General features: G+C 39.1%; 1 protein-coding gene across 1 annotated transcript in view; it reads right to left on the minus strand.

The window, feature by feature from the left end:
* Positions 1–26,950, minus strand: part of FN1 (fibronectin 1) — a 68,362-nt gene that overhangs the window by 31,719 nt on the left and 9,693 nt on the right. Inside the window, exons 7-21 of the mRNA XM_079924367.1 lie at positions 26,432–26,623; positions 25,476–25,655; positions 24,643–24,819; positions 23,459–23,611; positions 21,860–21,988; positions 20,695–20,838; positions 14,947–15,068; positions 12,367–12,547; positions 11,996–12,172; positions 11,038–11,166; positions 10,846–10,935; positions 9,826–10,020; positions 8,595–8,867; positions 7,010–7,276; positions 899–993 (exon numbers count right to left, since the gene is read on the minus strand). Coding sequence (XP_079780493.1) covers positions 899–993; positions 7,010–7,276; positions 8,595–8,867; positions 9,826–10,020; positions 10,846–10,935; positions 11,038–11,166; positions 11,996–12,172; positions 12,367–12,547; positions 14,947–15,068; positions 20,695–20,838; positions 21,860–21,988; positions 23,459–23,611; positions 24,643–24,819; positions 25,476–25,655; positions 26,432–26,623 — 2,504 coding nt within the window. The remainder of the gene's footprint in view (positions 1–898; positions 994–7,009; positions 7,277–8,594; positions 8,868–9,825; positions 10,021–10,845; positions 10,936–11,037; positions 11,167–11,995; positions 12,173–12,366; positions 12,548–14,946; positions 15,069–20,694; positions 20,839–21,859; positions 21,989–23,458; positions 23,612–24,642; positions 24,820–25,475; positions 25,656–26,431; positions 26,624–26,950) is intronic.

Consider the following 26,950-nt stretch of genomic DNA (forward strand, 5'->3'; position numbering starts at 1 on the left):
GAATGTGCCCTTAATTTTCAATCCTTTCAGTATGTTATTTGAAAAGCCTAGGCAATATCGTGTCATCAGTGTTCAGCTCTAGAGACATCCTTAGTACTTTATAAGGCTCCTGAAAGTCAAAATGACACTATCAGGGAAATTTAAAAGGTATATTGACAATCTTCAAAAAGGGTTTCTTTATATTTAAGTAGCATAATCATCAATATGCCATTTGCGTATTTCGAAAAAGAAATGATCTTTGGTATATTTTTTTAAACAAACAATCATGGGGATTTAGTCTTGATTTTCAATTATAATAAATATTTCTCTCTCCACACTCTAAATGCCAAAAAAAGGAATTCTTTTAAACACATTCATTTGTATTCATCACTTCCCTAATACCATTACTTTAAAGAACATGTATCCAGATATCTATAGGGAAGACCTTAATCTTAATGTCTATTAAGAGATTCACCTAAGGGGCTTTGAACAAGTTGAGATGAAACTGATTGGATAAAAATGTGATTGTTGAGTGACACTGAGTTTAACTGGTCTCCTTAAATTGGCTTTTGTGAACTTGCTGATACCTATTTAGAACAACACAACAAGAGCAGTTTCCCTATATATCTTTAAATCTAACTCCCTGGGAGAAAGGATAGAGAAAACAAGGTAACAACTAACAGTTCCATACTAATGTTTTCCTCTTTGCAAAGCACTTTCACTGCCTCAGTCCATCTTTCCAGCAGTTCAGGGAAGCAGAAGTATTGTGATGCCCTGACAAAGTGGTCAGAGAGGTATGAACAGAAACAGGACGAAACCCAAGTCTCCTGACTCCTGAGCATCCTGTTTCAACTACATCCAGAAACACGAGGGCAACCCAGGGCTGGATTACAAGGGATTAGGAACATCTGCAATTTACCTTAAAACCAATCCTTGGAGCAGGTGTCCATGTAATCACAATGGTGGTTTCAGTCACTTCTGTGTGGTAAGGTGGGATGGAGCCCAGAGGCTGCACTGTGAAATGGAATCAAAGCATGTGTTCAAGCCTTAGAATCACAGAGAATGCAGATAACAAAAATTTTTTTTTTAATCTTTTGGCCGCACCTTGCGGCATGTGGGATCTTAGTTCCCCAACCAGAGATCGAACCCGCAACCCCTGCAGTGGAAGTGTGGAGTCTTAACCACTGGACCGCCAGGGAAGTCCCGATAACAAATATTTTTATCGAGAACCTCAGTTTTAGTCAGCTAATGGATCCAGAACGTGACATATGTGAAAATTTGGAGTAGGTCAATGCCTCTCAACCTTTCATGTGCCTCACAAATCATCTGAGACCTGGCTAAAATGCAGGTTCTGATTCTGTAGGTCCACATGGGGCTAGGTAGTTTGTATTTCTGTTACGCCAGTGTTGTCAGTCTGGGAATCACATTTAAGTAACAAGGAGCTGGATGACCACAGAGGACCCTTTCAACTCCTTGGATTCTGAAATTTGTGTCTTTTCATCATGTTTGGGATTTGAGTTTGATGACAATAACTTTCCCTATATCATCAGTATAGAGTCCCATATAAAAAGTAAACCTGGTCATCACAAACTGATTATCACTCCGCTTCTTAACCATTATTTTGAGAACAATGGTTAAATTATAGATGATTATCTAAAAATAGCTATATGCTGAATCACTCCATAATGATGGCCAATTGTTTTTGGTTGCAGAAAGAGATGCCATGTGAAAGGTAAATGAAATCTGCCACCATGGATGCACTTATAAATTCTAAAGATACTTTCCTTAAATATGTGATTATTCACTCAGAATAATCACACTGCAGAAATTTAGTATTCTGCCACTGGAATTAGGAATTATAATAAAAGTTTATTTCGAATCTCCTAGCATCCTGACATCACTGCTATTTCTTAGTGAAAATAATACTTTAAAAAAAACAAGAGGGACTTCCCTGGTGGTGCAGTAGTTAAAAATCTGCCTGCCAATGCAGGGCACAGGGGTTGGAGCTCTGGTCTGTGAAGATCCCACATGCCGCAGAGCAACCAAGCCTGTGCGCCACAACTACTGAGCCCGTGCGCCTAGAGCCCATGCTCCGCAACAAGAGAAGCCACCACAATGAGAAGCCCACACACCTCAACGAAGAGTAGCCCCTGCTCGTTGTGACTAGAGAAAGCCCACGTGCAGCAATGAAGACCCAACGCAGCCAAAAATAAATAAATAAATTAATTAATTTTAAAAAAATTAATTAAAAAAAGAACAAGAAAAAGAGGAAGAAAGAGTATGTGTACATAAATCTGAAATAGATATTTTCAACAATCTTACAAATCTTTTCATAAATTTAGAGTCTCTAAAATATAATTGGCAGAACAACTAAATCTTGTAATAAGCATTTCAATAACTGGCTGCTATGGGAAAGGTGAGGTCTCAGAAGGCAAAACATTTGTGTCTGGTGAGTCAAATTCAGGGCTTTCAAGCGTGTGGATGGCCTTGGTCACATGTTTAGTGCCTTCATAATTCCTTCCTCTTTACGTCTCAACCAAATTTTTGTGCCCACTGGGGACAAAACACTAGTAAACACATTTATACTAAATTATGAATGGCTGGTGAGACAAAGACTTATCTTCCAGACTTAGACAAATGAACATTAAGAGTCTTTAAGCCTACTCTGAGAAAGAGAAAAATAAATCTCGTATATTAACACATATATGTGGAATCTAGAAAAATGGTACAGATGACCCGGTTTGCAAGGCAGAAATAGAGACACAGACACAGAGAACAAACATGTGGACGCCAAGGGGGGAAAGAAGGGGGTGGGATGAATTGGGAGATTGGGATTGACATATACATGCTAATATGTATAAAATAGATAACTAATGAGAACCTGCTGTACAGCACGGAGAACTCTACTGCACTTCGCTGTAAAGTAGAAACTAACACAACATTGTAAAACAACTATACCCCAATAAAAAAAAAAAATAATAAAACATTTTAAAAAAAAAGTCTTTAAGTAGTACTCCATTACTACTCAGCTCCAGTCATGGGAAAATTCAGGCCCAGCACTGCAATTCTTCCAGTGTTTTCCAATCTGGATTTTAATGTGCAATTTTTTAAAAAGTATTTTTATTTATTTATTTTTTGCGGTACGCAGGCCTCTCACTGTTGTGGCCTCTCACATTGCGGAGCACAGGCTCCGGACGCGCAGGCTCAGCGGCCATGGCTCACGGGCCCAGCCACTCCGCGGCACGTGGGATCTTCACGGACCGGGGCATGAGCCCGTGTCCCCTGCATTGGCAGGCGGACTCCCAAACACTGTGCCACCAGGGAAGCCCCCCAAAAGTATTTTTAAAATACTGCTGTCTGAAAAAATAAAATACATGTGGGCATACTTTGTAATGGCTGCTTTACTGGCTGAACTGAAGTTCTACTGGTTTGGAAAGATGTTTCATGAGTGTGTTATCGTTTGGATGGTATTCTCAGTGGAATTAGGATGGGTGACCTGTGATGCCTCCCAGAGTCTCTGAAATCATACACCACTTGGCTGCCACTGACTTTGCCAAAATGCCATGGCCAGCCCTGGGTGACCATGTTAATGCCCACAAGAAACAATTCAGAGAGCAGTCCGCTTCTTTCACTGAACATCTGTGAAAGCCACAATTTTCTCACAAAAAACATTCTCCTCAACTGTCTTAGGCTTTAAGATTGGGTGTTTTCTATTGCTTGAGCCAGCCAGCTAGAACTTTCTCAAGCTTAAGATGATGCTCTCTGCCTGGGAAGACCATTACGGGAAACTCTCCAAACCACAAACCCACAAACTGATGGCAAACAAAGAATGTGACTGTAAGGATGAGCTATGGATTCTGGCAGGTCTTGTTAGGTGAAGGACAGCCTGGATGTTAAAAAAATAAATTTTTCCCTATTTATAAAGGAGTAAGCTGATTTTCCCCAGAAACAGCTCCTCCACCCCCTGCCATGTGCTTTTAACAAAAGTTATAAAACCCAGAAAAGTTATTCCCAGAATTCAGCTTGTTAACGGTAAAAAGCTACAGAAACGTAAAGCAATTTCAAAAATATGCAAGCCCTGCTGATGTTTACAGCCTCAGAGAGTACTTGAAGTTCAAATGAAGTCGTAGAACTCACCGCTTACAGAGGTTTATTTAAATCTAAGCTCGGTTGAGCTATTTTCTCAATCATCTATTCAACAAATATTTTTTGAGGGAGGGAGAGGGATGGACTGGGAGTTTGGGGTGGGTAGATGCAAACTATGACATTTAGAATGGATAAACAACAAGGTCCTAATGTATAACACAGGGAACTATATTCACTATCCTGTGATAAACCATATGGAAAAAAAATTTTTTTTTAAGTATACAATGTGCAAGGCATGACATTGACCTTTATCTAATCTATCAGTTAACTCAAATAAAATTATATTTATCAATAAATGTATTGTGCAGATAATAAAATAACATGTCCAATATATCAGTCTCCAGAAGTACTTGAAATAGTCAATTTTGCCCCACCCACTCCATTTAATTATTTTTAGTATCATTAAAAATGCTTTTTCTTAGAGAGATGCAAATCAAACCTACAATGAGGTACCACCTTACACCAGTCAGAATGGCCATCATTAAAAAGTTTACAAATGATAAATGCTGGAGAGAGTGTGAAGAAAAGGGAACCCTCTTACACTATTGGTGGGAATGTAAATTGGTGCAGTCACTATGGAGAACAGTATGGAGGTTCCTCAAAAAACTAAAAATAGAGTGGCCATATGATTCAGCAATCCCACTCCTGGGCATATACCCAGACAAAACTATAACTCTAAAAGATACATGCACCCCTATGTTCATAGCAACACTATTTACAACAGACAAGACATGGAAACAACTTAAATGTCAATAGACAGATGAATGGATAAAGAAGTTGTGGTATATATACACAATGGAATACTACTCAGCCATAAAAAAGAATGAAATAATGCCATTTGCAGCAGCATGGATGGACCTAAAGATTATCATACTAAGTGAAGTAAGTCAGAAAGAGAAAGACAAATACCACATAATATCACTTATATGTGGAATCTAAAATATGACACAAATGAACATATCTATGAAACAAAAACAGACTCACAAATATAGAGAACAAACTTGTGGTTGCCAAGGGGGAGGGGAGGTAAGGGAGGGAAGAATTGGGATTCTGGGATTAGCAGATGCAAACTAGCATATATAGCATGGATAAACAACAAGTTCCTACTGTATAGCTCAGGGAACTATATTCAATATCCTGTGATAAACCATAATGGAGAAGAATATGAAAAAGAATATATATATATATATGTATGACTGAATCACTTTGCTGTACAGCAGAAATTAACACAACATTGTAATTCAACTGTAGTTCAATAAAATAATAAATAAATAAAATGCTTTTTCTTTTATAGGCACTCTATCAAACAAAAGAAACTACATAAAATATGTCTCGTTAAAAAGTTAAAAAGTAAAATAGATAATATACAGAAGTATACATGGTCAGTAAAAGACTAAATCTACTGAAATTTCCATTCTAATGAAAAGAAGGTCATCTATGAGAAACAGACATTTACAAGAAATGCAAAGATACTGATTTCATGTTAATAGATTTTAGAGTATCTTAGTAACATGTAACATAAAAAAGCAAAATTTAAAGGTTAACTTAGAGATAAAAACAGATTTTACTTGCCTATGATTAGCAGTTACTTAAGAAAAAGCCTTTAGTAGCCAACCTTCATACACGAAATTTAAATGGAAATAAACTTTTAGTAAATTATGAATTCTTACAGGGATAATTTTATAGAGAATTTTCTTTGTGAAATAAATTCCATAGTAATGTAAAACCTAAACTTATATTCACTTTTTGAATGCTTTTTAACATCTACTTTTCAAATTAGTCAAAGAGTAAGATTTGTGGAAAGCTTTTAGGAAATTGCAAGCTAGTTCATAGTTGCAATATATGCTGAAAAAGTATTAAGTTAGGTCCTTCTGGAATTCAAAGTGAGTTAAAAATAAAAATTAATGCTTATCTAGAAATGACGGGTCTCATATTTCTTTGTAATGTAAATGAGTTGCATTTGATAGAAATAAGTTTATGAATACAGTCCTCTATAATAGTGATATAGATATGTAAGAGATTTAAGGCCACTTCCTGTAAAGTGTTGAGCAAAAGACAGACAGGACCAAATATTACTGTCAGTATTTTTCCTTCTGTGGAATTTCAAGAGTAATTAAAAAAAAAAAAAAAGCTATTCTGTTCTGCAGAAGGTACTTTAATCTGCTGCAGTCAACACTTGTAAAGACATCATTTCCTTAGCTTCTTGTCCTGTTGGTTTCTATTCAACTGGTAGATGTTTCTGTTCTACATTTATTGTCATCATTCAATACCCGAAGTATTAGGATGTAGACAAAGGTGCTGATTTTTTTTCTTGCCTTAACTAGTATTTGGTAAATTCATTTAATACAGTAGCCTTCAATTTTCAAATAACTGGGTGTTTTAAACAATGTTACTCAAAGTGCTGGTCCCAGAGAAAATAAGGATCTTGGCAACATATGTCAGGTAATGCACTGCTTCCTTCATTAAGAAAATCTTGCTTCAAAAAAGTATCAACTGAACTAAACGGTGTGCTCCATCCTCTACATCCTGGCATAAGCTCCTTAGTCCATGCAACAAACAGTTCGCAGACCAGCAATGGGTTCATGGGTCACACTTTGAGTAGTACTGCTTTAAATCTTTTTTTTTAATTAAAAACATTATTTAATCTTGTACAAAGTTTTTTAAGTTAACTTTTTTTTTTTTTTTGGCTGTGCCGAGGGGCTTTCAGGATCCCCAGGGATTGAACCTGGGCCCTGGGCAGTGAAAGTGCAGAGAGTCCTAACCACTGGACAGCCAGCGAATTCCCTAAGTTAACTTTTTTAAAAAATGGATGAAGGAGAGAGAATGTAAATATAGATAAGAACCTATGATATCACTAAGAAAAGACATTTAACCTTTGACTTACGAGTGGTGAAGACTCCAGTGGCTCTGGGGCTCTGCTGGCTGCCTTTCACGGCCACAAGGGTTGCGGAGTACTCGGAGCCAGGCTGCAGATTCCTCAGTGGATACTGCGTGGACGAGGGACCTACGTTGTACTGCTTGGGCTGGCCTCCACGGGTCAGGCCCACGGTCAGTCGGTACCCGGCTATCCGGGCACGAGGTGGAGTCCAGGTCACTATGATGGTGGTGTCAGTTTCATTGATAAACTGGAGGTTGGTGGGAGCATCCAATTCTAGAAAAAAAGATGAAATGAAACACGTCGAGAAATATTTGCACCTCAAAATTATCATACTGAAATCCTAAAGCTTGACCGAATTTTCTAAGTTCTTTCTCCTCCAGGTTGAAACTAAGATCAAAACCTTGGAAATATTTAGCCATGAAGAGATTGAGTGCTACAGAGAACTTTGCAAAACTCTGTGTCAGTCATGAGAAATTGCTCACTGTTTTTGCTTGACTTTGATCCTGTGGGAAGGCTAATTTTATAGCATGGCTTTCCCATCATCCTCAGAAATTACACTAACATACAGAGATGGTATTAAAAAACAAAAACAAATACTTGTGAAGCCACAATTTGCTCTGCTCTGAGCCAAACAGGTTAAGAAAAAAGAGAAATAAGCCCACGAAAATGAGGGCAAGAGAAGAGCTCCACATGGAACAAAAGTGATATTCTCTGCATCTATTCAATGACTAGTCCTCTGCTGGAGTAATAAAAGTTATTTTCACATGATTCAGATTAGACAATGATTATAGCATATACTCAGAACCTCAGATTTATAGTAAGACCCTGGTGAGTTTGCACTATCAGAAAGAACCATAGAAATTGTGAGTTTCCTTCCTGAGTGTGTAACTGGCAGCCTCCCTACAATAATTTAAAACACTTTTCAGAGGGAGGAAATGTTTAAGAGGTAGTCAAGTATAATCACTGAAAACATGGGCTTTGGAGTCAAAAAGACATAGGTCTGTGTGGTTCCAGCTCAATCATTTCCCAGCTTTGTGACTTTACAAGTTGCAGAATTTTTTAGAAGCTTCACTTTCTTCATGTGTCCCCTAGGGATAATAATAAGACCTTCCTCATTAACTCAAAACGAGGATGAAATATGAGGATGAGGCTTGTAAGAACTGAGCATATGACCTGGTGCCTAACATGCACTAAATGTTCTAGCAATTACTATTTGCAAATAATTCTACTATAGAAGGATAAAGATACTACATTTAAAGTTTGATCTAGGTATATTTAGTTACACAAAAATGTACTCAAATTTTCACTCCATGTCTCCATTAGCAAGGAAAATTAGGTTAAGTTCTCCTCTCTTAGTGCCATTCCTCCGGTATGTGTATTTGGGAAATGGGTTACCATTTAGCCTCTACGGAGCTTGTCTAAGTTTTGTTTTCAAGTTTAATGTGCTTTATGTCCAGTATACATTCCCTATCCCCTGAGTATTTTCCTATTTCTAACTGTGAACCTACAAGTGATGGCATGCTGCCCACCCAGCACAGGTTGGAAGTGAGGGTGGAGGGTCTGAGGTGGAGGTAAAGGACCCCAAACGTACTGGTCGCCTGTTGTGCCGTCAGAGGCTTGCTCTCCCTCCCGTGGTTCACGGCGAAGACTTTGAAGTGATAGGTGACCCCAGGGGACAGCCCAGTGACTTCTGCAAATGTGTTCCTGCTGGTGGGCAGCCTCTGCCCGTGTTCCCCGGGCAGGTTGACGGGGATCACGTCCACTCGGTAACCGGTCACCGCGCTCTCGGGGGGTGTCCACATGATGGTGATCTTTACGTCCGTCACCTCCACAAACTGCAGGTCTCTGGGAGGGGGAACTTTATCTAACAGACAAGAGCCAACCAGTCATTTTCAATTCCTGCTAAGGATTGTTTTTAAAAAGCCAGTTTCCTGGGTTTTTAAAGTATAGGGCAATTCATAGAGCCTCTCATTCCAGAGCTAAGTTTTCTCTCTTAATCAGAAAATACGCTTTTTTAGGTTATATTTTTGTAGTTCAGTCACTGCTTACACGTGTCATTTAAAGCTTTTATGTAGGGCTTCCCTGGCGGCGCAGTGATTGAGAGTCCGCCTGCCGATGCGGGGGACGCGGGTTCGTGCCCCGGTCCAGGAAGATCCCACATGCCGCGGAGTGGCTGGGCCCGTGAGCCATGGCCGCTGAGCCTGCGCGTCCGGAGCCTGTGCTCCGCAACGGGAGAGGCCACAACAGTGAGAGGCCCCCGTACCGGAAAAAAAAAAAAAAAGCTTTTATGTAAAATATGTTGGTAAGCAGATGAGTTTCCAACATATGAAGTATCTTATTGAGGGGTTTAAGATAAACATACCAAAAAAAAACCCAAAGCAAACTCTTGCAACAACTGAAAAAAAATGTGGTGGTTTTTATTTTACTAAATCATTTTATAATACTTAAGAGCAACAGATGAACTGCCCCTTAAGTTTCTGGGGAAAAATATGAAGACTTTATGCTGTCAGGTTTTAATCAGGAAGGCCAAGAGCCAGTTTTGATAAGTTACTTTATAGTGAAGACATTTCAGCTAAATTTCATAAGTTCAAGGATATACTAATCCATGAGACAACTTGCATAAAAGAACTGTTGACAGAGACAAAGCAACCCTCCCACAGATGCAATTATTCTTTCATCTTACACGTCCCGTCGTCCCCAGCAGGCTCATGGAATGAACACAAGCCAAGGTTGGTTTTGTTCCTCCAGCAAAAAGGAGGTTAAAGATGTTACTTTCTTCAGCCTTAAGAAATAAGATACTACAGGAAGCATCGTCAGGTTACCTGAACGTGGGACGCCAGTGGTTTCTTGTTGGATGAAGACAGGAGTACTCTCTTGATTTTCTTCCACAGCGTAGATAGTGATGTTATACTGAACACCAGGCTGCAAGTCACTGAGAGTGACAGAGTTGGCAGTTTCAGGAAGGTTGAGTTCTGTGCTACTACCCTCTACTGATGGGGAGTAGACGATTCTGTATCCTGCAGATTCAGGAGAAAAAAGTACGATACACTGTTTGATGAACCAGAGGTTTCAAAGGGCCCCCTTTCCTAACAGCCCTTAGCATCTTGCTGGATTAGTTCAGAATGAGTGATTCTTTTTGATTTGCTCAATAGTGCTACTTCTTATAAGGACTATTCAGTCCAAAGATAAAATAAGAAGTCATGCAAAACTTTTTAATATTAAATATCATCCTTGAAGACACGAGATCCTTAATAAATGTCTATTAGAGAAGCCAGAGGGTGAAAATATTCATGTTAAACCGATTTCTTTTCTTCGAGCCCTGGATGAAGGAAGCAATTAAGGAACCACTCTGAGCACAGAGTTGTCTAGCACGTCTGTGTCTTTTAGGAGCATCAGAGACAGCTGAGTCACCTAATGAGCTAAGAAGGCAGCTTGGCTGCCTCTTTAAGAATAAGTCTTAGAGTGAGGTTTTCAGAAAAATTACCCCTCTTCTACCACAGGAATGCCTGGTGTAATAAGTCCATGAGCTGCCTTTAGAGGTTTATGTGTGTGATTGTGTGTGGGTGTGTTTTGTGTGTGAAGGAGGTCAATAAAACAGATTTAAGAGGAAATGATCCATAAGAAAGCAAGGCTGTAAGACAGTATCTCTCTCTCTCTCTCTCTCTCTCTCTCTCTCTCACACACACACACACACAAACACACACACACACACATCTTCACCCTGGTCCAATAATTACATAGGAGATTTAAGTGATTTGCCTGCTCATAGATCAGAATTCTCTCCCTCACCTTTTATGGCATCAAGATTAACATGGGAGCCAAGAAGAGGCAGCTAAGCTGACCTGTGATGGGTGCCTGGGGTCTGCTCCAGCGAACGACAATCGAGGTGTCATCAACCTGGTCCACGGTAGGGTCAGGAGGGGCATCAGGTGCTGACAAAGAAAGGAAGAAATGAGAAAAACAGTCAGGAAATATTGCTATAGGTCTGTTTCACAGAAAAAAAAGTCTTTTCACACCACACAGTACACGTGTACCTGTTGTCTGTGAGGTAGACAGGATCAAACTCTGTTCTCCTTCTTCGGATATCTGATAGACGTTCACAATGTATTTTCGGCCAGGAAGCAGGTCAGGGATGTTCACAGAAGTGGCTGTGCTGGGAAGATCTTTGAAATAAAAGGGAAAGGTTACTATCAGAGTGTACCAATCCCTCTAATGACTCCATAACCTATGAGAAGGATATTTTTAAAACTACGTATTCATGGGGGGCGGGGGACGTGGTGAGTGAAAACTAGAAGGAAATGTGCTATGGACAGTCAATAATTATCAATGCACTATGAGATAATTTTTCTTTTTTTCCCCCCTTTCCCCAAATATTTTCTCTAAGGATGTATAATTTTAATCCACCCCCAGATTTGTAAAAATAGTCCTCTGTAGTTAGAAGTCCCCGTAGCGGTTATAGGTGGGGGATGATGCGGAGTGGGGTAGGAGGGATGTTCTTTTCCTTGATCTGGGTCCTAGTCACACAGTGTGTTCACTTTATAAAAATTCACTGAGCTCTATGTTTATGATCTGTGTACTTTTCAGTATGTATATTTATTTCTCCATGATAAAGTTTTTAAAAGTCCCCTAAACATGAGAATCTGAAAAGCATGAATGAGGGTATTGTGCCTCTCCCAAAGCTAACGTTTTCTCCACTGTAGTCCTCATGTTGGCAATTACTTCCAGGAAGAACACACTTTTGTTTTGTGGACCTGTGCCCAGGCTAACGCATAACACAGCTCCCATCAGGGACCGGGAAAGTGAGCGTGGCTCAGGAAAAACCCAGCTCGGTTCTAAAAAGGATCAGTTGTTCTCCAGACTCACACTGGAGGGCCGTTTGTGCAGTCTGAGCTGTCAACTACTTCCGAACTTCCCGGGCCACCCGCGTGGATGCCCCCAGCCCCACCTCAAGCAGGGTTTCCCAGCAGCTGGTCGTCAACACGTTGAGCTCACCCAGGTACTGCGGTTCATCTCCCTCTTCACTCAGCTCATACTCCACCCGGAATCCGGACACAGTGTCGGAAGCCGAGACCCAGGAGACCACGAAGCTGCTGGCTGTGATTTCAGTCACGGATTCGGAGGTGGCCACAACAGGAGAAAAGGGTGTTGTCTCTCCCGTCACGGTGTTGCCTAGAGTCACAGAAAGAGGGGAGAGAGCCTTCAGCTATGGAGGAAATTTACTAGCATCGTCTGTAGATTATCAGGTTTTAAAAAATGTGGGTGCCATCCATGGAATAATATGAATCGAGATGGAAGGCACTTCCTGCGGGGAGCCCAGGTCCGAGAAATGCGGACACAGATAGGCTGGCAGCTGGGGTACGTACTGGTCACCACTGGGCTTGTGCTGGTGGTGGTGAAGTCGAAGCGCGTCATCTCTCTTTGGCCGTAGTGCTGGACGCTGATGAGCTGGCCCTCGTATACCACACCTGGCCTCAGGCCTTTGATGGTGTAGGAGTTTAAGTGGCCCGGAATGGTGGCTTCCTTCCAACGGTCTGGAGAATTTTTCTAAAAATTTAAGTTAAAAAAAAAAAAAATCACACAAGTGTTCACAAAGATGAACATTCAGAGATGATGTGGAGTATTCTTCAAAGAAGAATGAGGGGTCTATGCAGCTCCATTTTGGAAGAAAATCATGGAAAATTGGAATCGGAATAGAAACCTGTAGCAGAATTTGTTAACATTAATAATAATGATTATTAAAGCTAATATCTACTGATCGCTTACTATGTGCCATGCTCTGTGCTGCTTTCCTTGCATACTCTCATTTAATCTTCATCTCCCCCATCCTCCAAGTTACTGGTATTATCACCCTCATTTTGTAGGTGAAGAAACAGAATTATGTGACATGGCCAAGATTACACAGTGGGAGGTCCTGGGCACCTTCCATTTTGCCAGATTAATTATTCAATTTAATATCAGCAACATAATATGTAGACCCCAAGTTTTGTCTTTCCCAACTTTTAAATTTCTATAATGAACAGAGATATATTCCTCTCTGCAGTGGGAAAAGGACATATATTCTATCTTTCACTTGGTGGGCTACAAACCAAGTTTCTTGCAGAGCAGTCAAAGGCATAACATTCCTTCATGACTCAGTGCCTGGGACAATCACATACAAGGTTTAACTGCTCTGGTTTTATGACTCATTCTTGGATATAAACCACCCCTCATAAGTGGTTAGCCAACTTTGGGCTAAAGAATGAGATCTGCAGAAGAATGCGATCTCAGTTTACTTAATCTTTGTCTCCAGTTTATACTTTCACATCCTGTCCAACTTCATTAATCTATCATGGCACAAAATTCTTTGCATTAAAATGTGTAGAAAAGAAACATCCTTACTTCAAACAAGTTAAGATCCTTTTAAGTGTAGATTCCAAACTAATATAAGTCTAAATACATTTTTAATACCCAGTGATTTAAAAAAATTATCCAATCAACCAGTTCCTCAATAATTCAAACACTCAAGTGTCCCTTTATATTTTTGAAATAAATGAAAGTGATCCTAGTACTCTTTAAATTTAAATATGTTGTGAAAACATTAAATTAGTCATTATAATTAGCTCAGATTCAACAATAAGCCTTTCATGCAATGTGAACTTTGTTGGTTTGCTATCAGAAGAAAATACTCAAGAATAAACTCTCAGGTGACATTAAGGAAAATCCTGAAATTGTTAAAAATTTCAAAGAAATTAATAACCTCCACTCTTTGAAGACTTTCCAACTTAATATACTTTGTATACCTATGTGTATCCTTTATTACTGTGGTCTCACATAATACTTCAGAGTTAAGTTTAAAGTAAATAAAACTGGTGATTATATGAAAAAATGAGAGACAATAAAGTGTTGGAGAGGAAATATATCGATTCCATTGATTAACATCATTAGACACACAGCTCTGCAAACAGCTACTCCATATACTGCGCACATTAACAAAAGAGGGTAAGAGAAGAAAAAGAATGACTTCAACAGCTTGAATTTTTCAAAAAGAATTTAATACAACTGCATGAGTTGGTCAGATATTTTGTTTTGTTTTGCTTTTAGTTCCTAGAAACCAATAGCTGTGATTAAAAGTGGGCATTTTTCTCCTGTGTTTAAAATAGTGTTTCTCAAATTATGAGTCATACATTTTGGAAAGATAGCAGGGTGGGTTTGAGAGGGTAAGAGAAACTAAAATTTAATAGACCAATATCCTCCTTAGTGTGATTTCTTCAATTTCTAGATGATTATTAGGAAATCACAAGGTCACTCATTAAATACACTAACTATCCCTCATCTGTACTTCCCTCTCATCATCTCTCTCCCTTCTATCAAAATAACTTCATAGGATAGAAAGTTAGGTTTAAGAAATGATCATGGAAATTCCCTGGCGGTCTATTGTTTAGGACTTGGCGCTTTCACTGCCATGTCCGGGGTTCAGTCCCTGGTCAGGGAACTACGATCCCGCAAGCTGTGTGGTGAAGCCAAAAAAAAAAGAAAAAGAAAAAGAAAAGGAAAAGAAATGATCATTTAAAAAGTGAACCAAAAAAGAAAGATATTAAGTTAGCTTTTTTGTTTTTCAAATCATGGAAAATGATGCCAGTAATTTTTTTTTCCCTTTGATGGAGTTGCAAGACATTGAAAAACTTTATATTCTCTTTCCATACTAGATAAGAGTAATTTTAAGCCTTATCATTTTGAAGTCTTCGCAAAGAAGACCTTTCTAACATGGGGAGTTAGTTGGTTTAAAGTACCAAAAACAGCTAAATCAATATGTCAATTAGATTGACCACATATTGTTTGGTCGCTAAACAAATACAAAGTGAATAGAGTTCATCAGATCTATTGGCTCAAAAGCTGGAAAACATTCTCAGAATCTGTTAATTTCAAGAGCCACAACATCCAAGGTTTCCAAGTAGGATACTCACAGGCTTCCATCTGAGAATGTACTTGGAAATGTGAGATGGTTCTGGTGCATTCCATTGGATGGGGTGAGAGTTGGGCTGACTGGGGGTCTCAGTGATTATTACTTGGACAGGACCAGTTGAACCTGAAAATGAAAATGTGAGATTTGGTGACCTTGAGTATTCCCTCACTTCAACTTAAAATTTAGTGCACATGGATGGCCATAATTAAAGACAGTTTTGCTTATCCATAAATGGGAGCACAATACAAATTATCTGAGATTAATTTTTTACACATTGACACTGGAAATCAATGAGACAAGTCCTTATTTTTTAATTGAAGTATAGTTGATTTACAATGTTGTGTTAATTTCTGCTGTACAGCAAAGTGATTCAGTTATACATATATATACATTCTTTTTTATATTCTTGTCCACTATGGTTTATCACAGGACATTGAATACAGTTCCCTGTGCTATACAGTAGGACCTTGTTGTTTATGCATTCTATATATAATAGTTTGCATCTGCTAACCCTAAACTCCCACTCCATCCCTCCCCCACTCCCCTTCCCCTTGGCAACCACAAGTCTGTTCTCTGAGACAAATCCTCTTTTAGTAGATAAATTATTGTCCTTCATGTGAGAAATGCAAATAGAACTTGTTTATAAGCAAATAAAATGATTTTTTTAAATGCCACTTAGTTTGCTTTCTTTTCCATTTTCAAAGAATTGTGAGAAAATTGTGGAACTACCCTAACACAAATAATGTAATACAGAATACAAATTTCATTTACTTATTACACTAAACTTCTTTGAGGAAATTCTAGTTTGTGGAGCCTTTCATCAAGAACAAATCTACCATCAAGAAGGAAAAAACATTCCAAAGGCCATATGACATGATGTAAAACAAACACATTTCTAAATGGGGTAGAATCTTAGACAAACAGACAAAGGTAATAATTAAAGACTCAGTTTTTATTTCTCATCCCATCAGTGTAAGCATCCTATCAGTTTGGAAAAAAGTTTTACTTTTATTTTTATTCAGGAAGTTTACTCTAAAATCATTCCATTGATTGGTCAAATTATTAAGAGATGAAACATATTTTTTCAAAAATACTTATCAACAAAATGACATTTTGTAGTATATACTAAATTCAATATTTCCACATCTTAATGTGTATAACTATTACCAACAAAATTTAAAGTGTGGTTTGTTTCTTTTGTTTTTCTAAAAAAGGCAGGGCTTCCCTTGTGGCGCAGTGGTTAAGAATCTGCCTGCCAATGCAGGAGACACAGGTTTGAGTCCTGGTCTGGGAAGATCCCACATGCCGCGGAGCAACTTAGCCCGTGTGCCACAACTACTGAGCCTGCGCTCTAGAGCCCGTGAGCCACAACTACTGAAGCTCGCGCGCCTAGAGCCTGTGCTCTGCGACAAAACAAGCCACTGCAATGAGAAGCCCGAGCACCGCAAATGAAGAGTGGTCCCCGCTCGCCACAACTAGAGAAAGCCTGCGAGCAGCAACGAAGACCAAATGCAGCCATAAATAAATAAATAAAACAAATAATTTTTTTTTAAAAAAGGCAAAATAAGAGAAGTGGAATCAATTTCTTAATAGGGTAGACTCCATTTAGGATAATAATGAAATAGATGGAAAATTTACGCTTGCAGAACAGAACACTATCTTTTCCCTAAACGCTGTTTTTTAATGATGTCAATCAATGTTCAACTTAGAAATAAAAATAAAGTTCCTTGTAATAACCTTTCCAAGAATTTCTAACTGCCACTGTCAAACAGAGCAAAACTTTGCATGTTTAATAAAGCAGTTCAGCAGATCATAAGCAGTTTTAAATTTTCTGTAATGTCATAGAAAAAATATTGATTTTCAAACTTAATTATTATCTTTGCTATTAAATTCTCTTTGAGAACAAAGTTTTTTCTAGCAGAACAAATATACAACTTGCATATCTGGGTAGACTCAAAAGTTCTAGAATAATATACTCACTTCCACACTGAGGATAATTCAAAGTTGGCTGAAGACTAACAAACATTCTTTGAATCTTAATTTCATCTAATGCACATATTTGTAAGCTATATGAAAACCAAAATTAATATATAAAATTCTCAATTTTTAATTCTAAAGTGGTATATATTTCACAGAACATGGCAGGGTGTTTGTTTTAATTAATTGGCAGAAGTCAGTTGCACGACCCTCTTTTTTTTTTTTTTTTTTTTTTTGTGGTACTTGGACCTCTCACTGTTGCGGCCCCTCCCACTGCGGAGCACAGGCTCCGGACACGCAGGCCCAGCGGCCATGGCTCACGGGCTCAGCCGCTCCGCGGCATGTGGGATCCTCCCGGACCGGGGCACGAACCCACGTCCCCTGCATCAGCAGGTGGACTCTCAACCACTGCGCCACCAGGGAAGCCCACATGACCCTCTTTAAATCACCCCTTTTGAAGATCCTTATGAACGTAAATAAGTTTTTAAAAATAAACACTGAGGCAAAATTTTAGAAATGTGATTATTTAAAGTACTCCCATACATACCAGTAAATATAGGAATATCACATCCTTAAATTACTTACAATAATTGGTATAACGTTGTTTAAATATTGATCCTTTAAAGAAACCCTACCATAGTTTCCTCATGTTGAAAGACACCTCATATGTATTTTGTTTAATTTAGCAACCATGATTTTGAGGGGAAACAATTTATAATGCCGTGAATGTACAGCACCAAGAGTCATCCCTAATGCAAACCATGGACTTTGGGTGATAAAGTGTCAGTGTAGGTCCTCGATTGTAACAAATGTACCACTCTGGTGGGGATGTTGAATTAGGGGAAGTTGTGCGTGTGTTGGGGCAGGGGGAACATGGGAAATCTCTGTACCTTCCTTTCAACCTTGCTGTGAATGTAAAACTGCTCTTAAAAAATAGTCTTTAAAAAAGTTATGATGGTTAAATGTCTATCAAGATTAAGTTTTAGAAGGATAACACAAATGACTTTTACTGCCTACCGTTAAGCTTAATCTTGCTGCTATGTCCACAGGATGAGGAGAGTAAAGGAGAAGAGAGGGAAAAGAAACAGGAGCAGTGGTTTTTACTCAGTGATGGAGCAAAACAACAGAAGTTTTCTTTTTCAAATTTCAAGGGCTGGTTTGAAAACCTATGTTTTCAATTTTGGGCTTGTGCCATAGCTCACCTTTCAGGGAACCGCATTAAACAGTAATGGGATGTCTTGCATGTAGCACATTTTTGTCCAGAAAGAAAAGAAGCTGTCCATTATTTGTAAGGTCAATTAAATTCCAGCTATCACACTATTCTGTTTTTGCTACATATGATTTGAAGACAAGAAATCTGAAAATTTTGACATCATTTACATTATTTAGATTTAAAATTTTGATAATCCTTTTGATATTGGTTAATTGGTAAAACTTTTTCAATTAACTGAGCAATGACTCACCGCTGGGAAAATTTTACTCCCTCTCTTATTCAATATGATCAGACTGACAATAAAATAGTTAAGTAGAGAGATATTATACAATGTCTATACTTTTAAAAACAGTTTGAAATAAGGCCCAAATGAATAATTCCCAGTAATGGTGACCCCGGAGAAGTTAAACATTTATGAGTTTGCAACTCAGCCCTTTTTTCTTTATTTATTTTGCTGAGATCTGTGCTTTCCTGGTTGTTTATCGACAAACCAAAAGCCTCTTATCTTCTGTTAGTTTGAACATCTCTACTGAGTCCTCTGTTGGAGGAACAAACAGGGCAAGGCTCAGAGACAACCTACCGGTAATGTGTTGTTCCATTATCCTTCCCACACTCTGAAAGCCCCAGAAGCCAAGAAGGAACCATTGAGCAAACCAAACACACAGATAAGACCCAGACTGCGTACCGCGGCCAATCTCCTCTCCCCTAAATCTCCTCTATGCTCAATGCACTCTACTGTTCCCCTTTTTAAAGAGTAGGAACAAGGTCAACACATGAAACTCCAACACAGGAAGATTCCCTCCCATCTAGATTTCATCTCTGGCATGTCCACCTAAAGGCTTCCCGCAAGCTGCTACGTGAACAGGCTTACTTTAAAAGAGAGAGAGAAAAAAGTTCTCTCCAATTCACTAAGAAGGAAATCACCGGCTTCCCTGGTGGTGCAGTGGTTGAGAGTCTGCCTGCCGATGCAGGGGACACGGGTTCGTGCCCCGGTCCGGGAAGATCCCACATGCCGCAGAGCGGCTGGGCCTCTGAGCCATGGCCGCTGAGCCTGCGCGTCCGGAGCCTGTGCTCCGCAACAGGAGAAGCCACAACAGTGAGAGGCCCATGTACAGCAAAAAAAAAAAAAAAAAAAAAAAAGAAGGAAATCACTTTCAAGATTGCCACACCACACCAATAACAACCATAAACGCAGACATTAAGAGCATTTCTTTAGAAGTTTCTATCCTTTGGTTGCATCATTATAGAAAAAAACACCTCAGTTATATACTTTCTGAACTTACAGTAATTCTGCAATCAGATTTTTAAAAATTATTACACAAAAAAATTATTTTAAGTGATTACTACACACAAATCTACCATGAAATGCAATTTAAGAGCCAGGTCAATCTGTGCTGAGAGCCCATTAAAGCCAAATCATCTTCTGCAGCCCGGAAAGTGTCTAAAGATTGGGGAGAGGAAGGTTTCTTCATAGTTCGGAAAGGGTATATCTAGGTGGTTGGTTTCTAGGATCACAGATTGTTTGTTAGTGCTGGTAATCAGCTACCATCTGCCCATTTTACAGATGAGGAAATAATGAATGAAGCTTGACTTGTATCTCCTTAGCAGCATGTACAGAGCTGGGACCCATGTCTTGGCAAACACTGTCTTTGGCCAAGTTGTTTCATATCTTGTTCTCTAGACAGTGAACCTCTTATCATGTTATAAAGTGACTCAGTTAACTGAATCTTGATTTCTGTCATAGGCAGATTCCAACGTCCTGAAGATCTCTCTTTTTGTTTCTGAATATAGGCCCCATGTCTTAAGTTAACAGAGATTCAGGAGGCTTTGACCTCAGTAATTGCTCAAATAACTGATGCCTAAAAATTAGAGTTTCATAATTCAACTCATCTTATTGTAATTAATCACTCAGTGAAAATTAAATTCAAAAATTTTTTCTAAAATGTATAACACCTTCAGCTAGGCATTATGTCCTGTGACCTGAAAAAAATCCAGCAATAAACATTTTCGAGTATTTGAACTGCATGGGCAGACAACTGACCAAGTTACTCAACTCTTGACCCAGGATACTTTGTTCCAGGCTCCAACTGATCAAACAGGTGAACATTTTGACAAAAAGAGGGCCTGGATGAAATGCTAAATGGACACATACCCTATGTTGTATTTCATGCAATTTCTCCATGCATCTTCTCTGTTAAGAACCATAACGTAAAACCCTGACCTTTGCTCCCAGCATCGCTCACCTCATGGTTTCTATTTTCATGTACAGATGAGAAATGAAATTAGCACCGTGTTTTAACCTAATGGAATGTTCTACAAAGTTAAGAAACAAGTTTCCATACAGGCACATTTTCACAGCCTTCTACTCCTTCTACTTGATTGGGGAGAAAGGAAAACCATTTTAGTAAAAAATTCGACTGATGATTAGGCAGTGATATGAGAAAAGGATGGGAAAGGGAGGGGACACCAAGTTAGCCATCAGTGTTAACAAACACTGATGCTGCCCTGTTTTCATAACCCAGTGGACAGTTCTCAATTTGCGGTAATAGAGCTACTTACCTGGATAGGTCTGTATGGGCTGGCAGCCCCACTCCCCAATGCCACGGCCATAGCAATAGCACTGGTACCTGACTCCATGCAAAAACTTCTCCCATGATTCTCCAATTTGATAAAAGGTACGGGATTCTGAATCCTGGCATTGATCTAAAATATATACAAGTAAAAGATAAGCAGCCTTGAAGACTTGAAGCTACAAATTTAAATTTGGTGTGCTAGAGCACATATTCTTAGTTTTAATAAAAACTTGCAACTGCCCTTCCAAATATATGCGGTTAAAAAATATTTTGTTCATATCTTTTACCTTACTAGACAGTTAATGGTCAAAAAGTACCCATTGGGAGAAGTAATTAGCTTTCTAAAAGAATATCATTTCTAAATAAAAATGTTAAGATTTAGATTTCAGTAGATATTGACATTCTGAATATTAATTTGAGGAAAATAAATTAGATATTATATTTTATCCATTTTAATGCAAATGATTTACCATTTGAATAGCAAGGATAAAATATAACTTTATACATTTCTTCAAAATGTGGAGGACTTAATTTTATATATAAATGAATTGAACTAAATTTCAACTAATGAGCACGTACTGAGCAGCTTCTAAGAAACCCTCTCAGGCCTCTCTGCTTTGGCAATCTCAGGTCAAACAAACTCATCTGATCAGTTTGTTTTCTGGGTGAGCAACATGTCTCTTTGAGTAAAGGAATATTAATGGATTACATTAAAGCTGGTAACACAGCTCTTTTAAGGCTTAACCTTCACTACTTGCTTAGATCTATTAAAAAGGGCAGCCAAGAAAAATAAAGTATTTGGAGGGAGGTATTTACTGGCATAATCATTTGTCCACATTACTGCACAGTCCAGCAAAGGAAAGTTCTCTTTCACAACAATAATTATCTTTATGATTCAGAACCCCAAAACAAATTTGTTTCAATTAAAATAAACCTTCATGTGTTACCAAATTCAGCAAAAATAAATGACCACCACTATCAAGATTATATATTGGTCCATGATTAGAGAAGAGACTTTGCCAAGCCCTCTGCAGGCCATGATCAAAGTCTACAGCCAGCTTCAATCAAGTAATATCAAATAACTCTCCTTATCTGAAACCTGCTAGCTACACTCAGTGTCCAAATCCAGCTAGAGACACGAGGCTACTTACCAATGGGATCGCACTTCCACCGGCCCCTGCCCTGACCGAAGCAGGTACAATTCAGCATGTGTCCCTCTTCGTGACGTTTGTGGAATGTGTCATTCACATTGTATGTGATGTCGTCGACAATGCACTGATCTGTTTAGAAACAGTGGGGTGGGTGGAGAAATTTTAAGTTTCTCTGACGAAATAAAAGAAGCTACGCTTTGCGAAGCATACACTTCCTTCCACGTAATTATCAACACCTCCCACTAAAGTAACTCTTCTATTGGCATAGAATAAACATTTTTTTCAAAGCTTAATCAGTACTACAATTTTTGCAAAAAAAAAAAATTCTCTTTCTTATAGACTTGTGAAGATTAGAAATCAAAGCATACACAACAAATTTTAACTTTCGGAAAAGTTCTTGCTGGGTTGATAATGACCTTTAGATCTCTGCTTGTTGCAATAAATAGAAGGGAGATTAAACATACTTATAGGATGCCTAGCATGATGTGATGGTCTCATCTCCGGATTAGCAGGGGTGGGGAGATATTTGGGATTTGGGAAATAAATACCATAAAAGGCATCTGGAAAGTTAATAAAAAACTAGGCCAAGTCTGTTGCTAACTCACTGAGATCCTGAGAAAATTACTTCCTTCTTTGGGACTCAGCTCCTTCCTCTGTAAAATGAGGAGTTGGTCTGTATGTCTTTCTAGTGTCCTTTTCAGCTCTGCAACATCATATGTAATTATTTTAGTCCTGGATTGTGTCACCCATTGGGCACCATAAAAGGAGAACAAGTTCAGGCCACTGTCAACACAGAGGCTACATGGACTATTTATTAGCTCCGAGTTCTACCTAAATCCTCCTTTTCAAATCAAAGAAATAGAAAAACTAAAATAAAAAGTTTTAATAGTTCAACACCCTTATATCCTATACCTGGGTCCAAAGGGGAAAAAAACTAAGTGAACAAAGAAATCGGTCTCTATGGCTTTGTCTCCTTAAATTTGGATCCAAACACAACTAACCTGGCAGAGGGGTGGTAAGCTTGGGGTCTTGGCCCCCATCTGTGCCCCTACCTGGATGCGCCATACTGACCCAGGAAAGGCCCCTTTAGACTCTACAGTCCATGACCCCAGAGAGATAGGCCAAGGCCTTCTCAAGCTCCCAGCTGAGAGCTGGTGAATGGTGACCCCCTCCTCGGAGCCCACATAGCTGGGAACAGGCTTAGAGGTGACTAATAAAGTATTAGGGACAGATGTTAAAAAACAAAAGAATAGCATGGTCTCTTTTCTTTACAAAAATTACCCCATCCTTTCTAGATAAGAATCCAACAGCACACCTACGAGCTAAAAGGATCAAGTGATTGTGTTCTAGCCTTTGAAGTCATACTTTTGGCTCAGCCTAAGTACTTACATCCTGGGAATGTTTCAGAATCTTAGAATTGCTCAGCCAGATTTTCTTAAGTGGCTGTCTAACATGCAAAACTTATCCAGCACAGTAGACTAGTGGAGTGGCATTGCATATTTCTTCTCCTGCTTTTGGTAAAGTACAAGTTTTCATGTAAAAGTCTGGCTCTCTGTATTCTTTGTCCTCTCAACTATTTTCATTAACAAGCGAGCATACCTCGGAGCTGAGAGTAGGCGACACATGTCCATTCTCCACGACCGTTCCCAACACATGTGCATCTCATCATGTGGCCCATATCATGCTGTTTGTCCCACTGGTCTCCAATGCGATACATGATCCCTTCATTGGTTGTACAGATTTCCTCGTGGGCTGTTTGGAAACAGATGAGAAACGTGTTACTGGATAAATGATCACAGGACTAAAACGTATGCAATATTATCAGTCTGGTTTGGTGATCCTAAGAGCTCTCACTTGGAAAGAAGTCTTGTGTACCTCAAAATAATCAGCGCTGCTCTGTGGGTGTGTAGAGTTTTGAGTACCAAAGAGAGAAAACATGGTCCAAAGATGAGGTTTGTTGCACGGAAAAATTACAGAATGGTTAGGAGATGTAAACCACAATAATGCCTACCCACTCAAAGGATTTGCAGTGTTCTAGAAGCCTGGATTTGACTATTGTCCCATCACTTTTTCTAGTCTCAGTTTATTCTAGATCAAAGGGAAACAATGTATATGGGTATAGAATTGTAAGCTAACGTGTGTTTTCCTTCTAAATCCAACATTCTCTTTTGCTGAAATGAGAGGAATAAAAGTTAGTGTAAGTAGTTTTCTTCTGATGTTTCATTGCCTCATATTCACACCTGACAGTGCATGGGTTCTTGTTTCTATAATCGGAAGATCAAATGTAGTCTAGCGACTCTTGAAATTTGAAAACAAATAAAGGGTATTGGTTCCCCTTTCTCCATTCACACAAACTAGAGCCTCCCTTTTAAAAAAAAGATCCCTACTGGTCAGAAAACAGAGATTTTGATATTTAATAAGTAATAGAGCTTATTCCAAAATGGCATGTAAATATGGAAGGTCTGTGACTAGAGCAGTCACTTAAATGTTTTGAGCTACTCAGTTGTGTGCTTTTTACAAAAGACAAACCTCTGAAAACATGCATATTTCCAGACTTTAAAAAAAGTATTTTTATCATATTTACATATTTTTGGACATTAAATTATATGAATGGGATTTTAAAATCATATAACTAATTATATAATTCCTATATATTTGATTATACATATATCACAAAGTTTTCTGCTATCTCAAAATTGTCTTAATGGGTGAAATAGGAGTAAACTGGACATTATTCTTCTGTCTTATTCCACAAATGATTGTCTACAAGGGCTTCATCTTACCAGCCATGGGGCAGAATCCAAACTTCTGGTCAGCGTCATAGTTCCGTGTGGTTCCACACCATTTCATGTTGTCCCTCCTGCCCTCAGATGTACAGTCGGTGTAGTTTTGGTTGTTGTACAGGAAGGGAAAGTGGCACAAGGCACCATTGGAATTTCCACCTCGAGTTTGAACCAAGACTGTCCAGAACAACCCGCAAATAGGAAGAAAAAGATTACAACTGAGCTTTCCAATGTACAGCGGGGAATTACTACAGAAAGGTTCTGAGAGCCAGGTTTCTGCAACTAATTCACAGAGAGTCTGTCTCAGAATAAAAGATGTCTGATAAGATAGTTCTAAGCCTCCTTAGTGTAGGGGGCTTATAAGTATATTATTCACCTTCACCTTTCAAACAGATTTAAATCCCGTTTTCCCTCTCATTTTCCCAGACAAAAAAAGAAAAGAAAAAAGATTAAATGGTCACTTTGACCATTGACATAGCTTTAACCAAAAGAAAAGCAAAAGCACTCAGGCCTGCCTCCTGTATATTCTTCATCCCTGTGGGAGTGTCTACCGATTTTACCATATAAATATCTTTAATCACATAACAATCCCAGCGTGTCAAAAACAAATGCACTGGAGGGCTTTTCCCTTGGTGTCATTTCTCAAGATTACTGGGAAACTTGGAAGGATCTTTAGCTGCGAAGTTAGTTCCATGTCTCTTGGGTCCAGATTGCACAAGAGTGATACTTCTCAAATGTAGCCTCAAAATAAATGGCTAGCTTGCTGGCTAGTAAAAGTAGGGCATGAGAAATGGGGTTTTCTCATTGTTTTGTTTTTCCCTTGGGATACTCACCAGTATGGTCTGTACAGAAAGAATATTTCTGGTCTTGCTCATAATTGGAAGTTGTGCTGCACCAGAGATGTCCATCCTGTCGCCCTTCTGTGGTGCAGGAGTAGAAAGTCCTGCCGTTGTAGGTGAATGGTAGGACGCAAGGCTCCCCATTTGAATTGCCACCGTAAGTCTGGGTTATAGCTGCAATCAGAACCAAAAGGGTCTCAGTAAATACAGCAGCATTTATCTCCCACCAGTAGCTCCTTATTTATACTTAACTGAGACTGAGCATGTGTCCTCAGAAGGAAAAAAAAAAAAAAAAAACTGAGTATGACCAGCTGTAAGTATTAACCAGATCATAATATTGTCAAAATGCCTTATTCATGAAGCCACGTTTTTTGAGGGTAGAGCAACACCCGAGTTCTCCTTCTGACATCCTTTGTTACCACCTCTGCTACCATGCCTCAGTTTCCCATTTGCAAAGCTATATTACTACAGGTTTAATTAAAGATGCTGCTCAAGGGATACTGGAGGTGTATATACAACTCTGTTGGTGCTATAAGAATTAATACATGAGGCTGTACTAGGGGAAAAGTCGTGTGCCAATTATTGTTGCTATAATTACTACCACTTTTAGAGCGCGGAAGAGATGCATTAGGTTGTTGAAAGAAGTTTACGTCACAGAGTTTCAGAACTTTGAGATCTAGAGTACCAGATAGGGGTGGATTAGCTATTCAGAAAGTAACCTCTTGTAACAACATTTTAGACAGAGACAGTACATAGCAGTTTAGTACTCACTACAGGAAAGAAAATACATAGATTAAAAAGATCGGAAGAAAATATATCAAACACCAAACCCTGGTTGTTATTACAGGGTGGTAAGATTACAAGCTTTTCTTGTTTGTTTTATTGTTTTCCATTTTTTGGTCAATGAATGTATTGCCTTTTAAAATCTGTTTTAAAAAGATGACACAGACCTGTCTCTTGGCAGCTGACTCCATTGCCCAGGCAAGTGCAAAGCATTTGCTTATTTCCTTGTGCCTTCAGCCACTGCATGCCCACGGAGTAAACCACACCACTGTCTGTGACACAGTGACCGTACGGAGCCGGCTGGGGGTGAGGCTGTGGCTGGTAAATGGCCGTTCGGACGTCTGTGAAGGAGCCAGATCCTAAGGGCACAAGAAAGGCAAGGCACAGAGCAGGTTTAGAGAAAACCACTTTCTGCAGTAGCTTTCTCGGATCTTCAAGGTCCCCTACAGATGACTCTGCAATCTGTGCTGTTACTGAGCTGGGACTGGAAACAAATGCCCTTCCCTTCCTGCATTGGCTTTTGCGCTCAGCCTAGGAAATAATCCACAAGAGTTTACCCAGGGGTTTCCATCTTCTAGCTTATCTGGAGCTACCGAGAGTATATTTCTAAATCACCAACTTTATTCTGCCACTCAACAGAGCAGATACCTTCAACAACTCCTTACTCACTCCAGTGAGCTCAAAGT

Source organism: Stenella coeruleoalba, assembly GCF_951394435.1.
Source record: "Stenella coeruleoalba genome assembly, chromosome: 6".
NCBI lineage: Eukaryota > Metazoa > Chordata > Mammalia > Artiodactyla > Delphinidae > Stenella > Stenella coeruleoalba.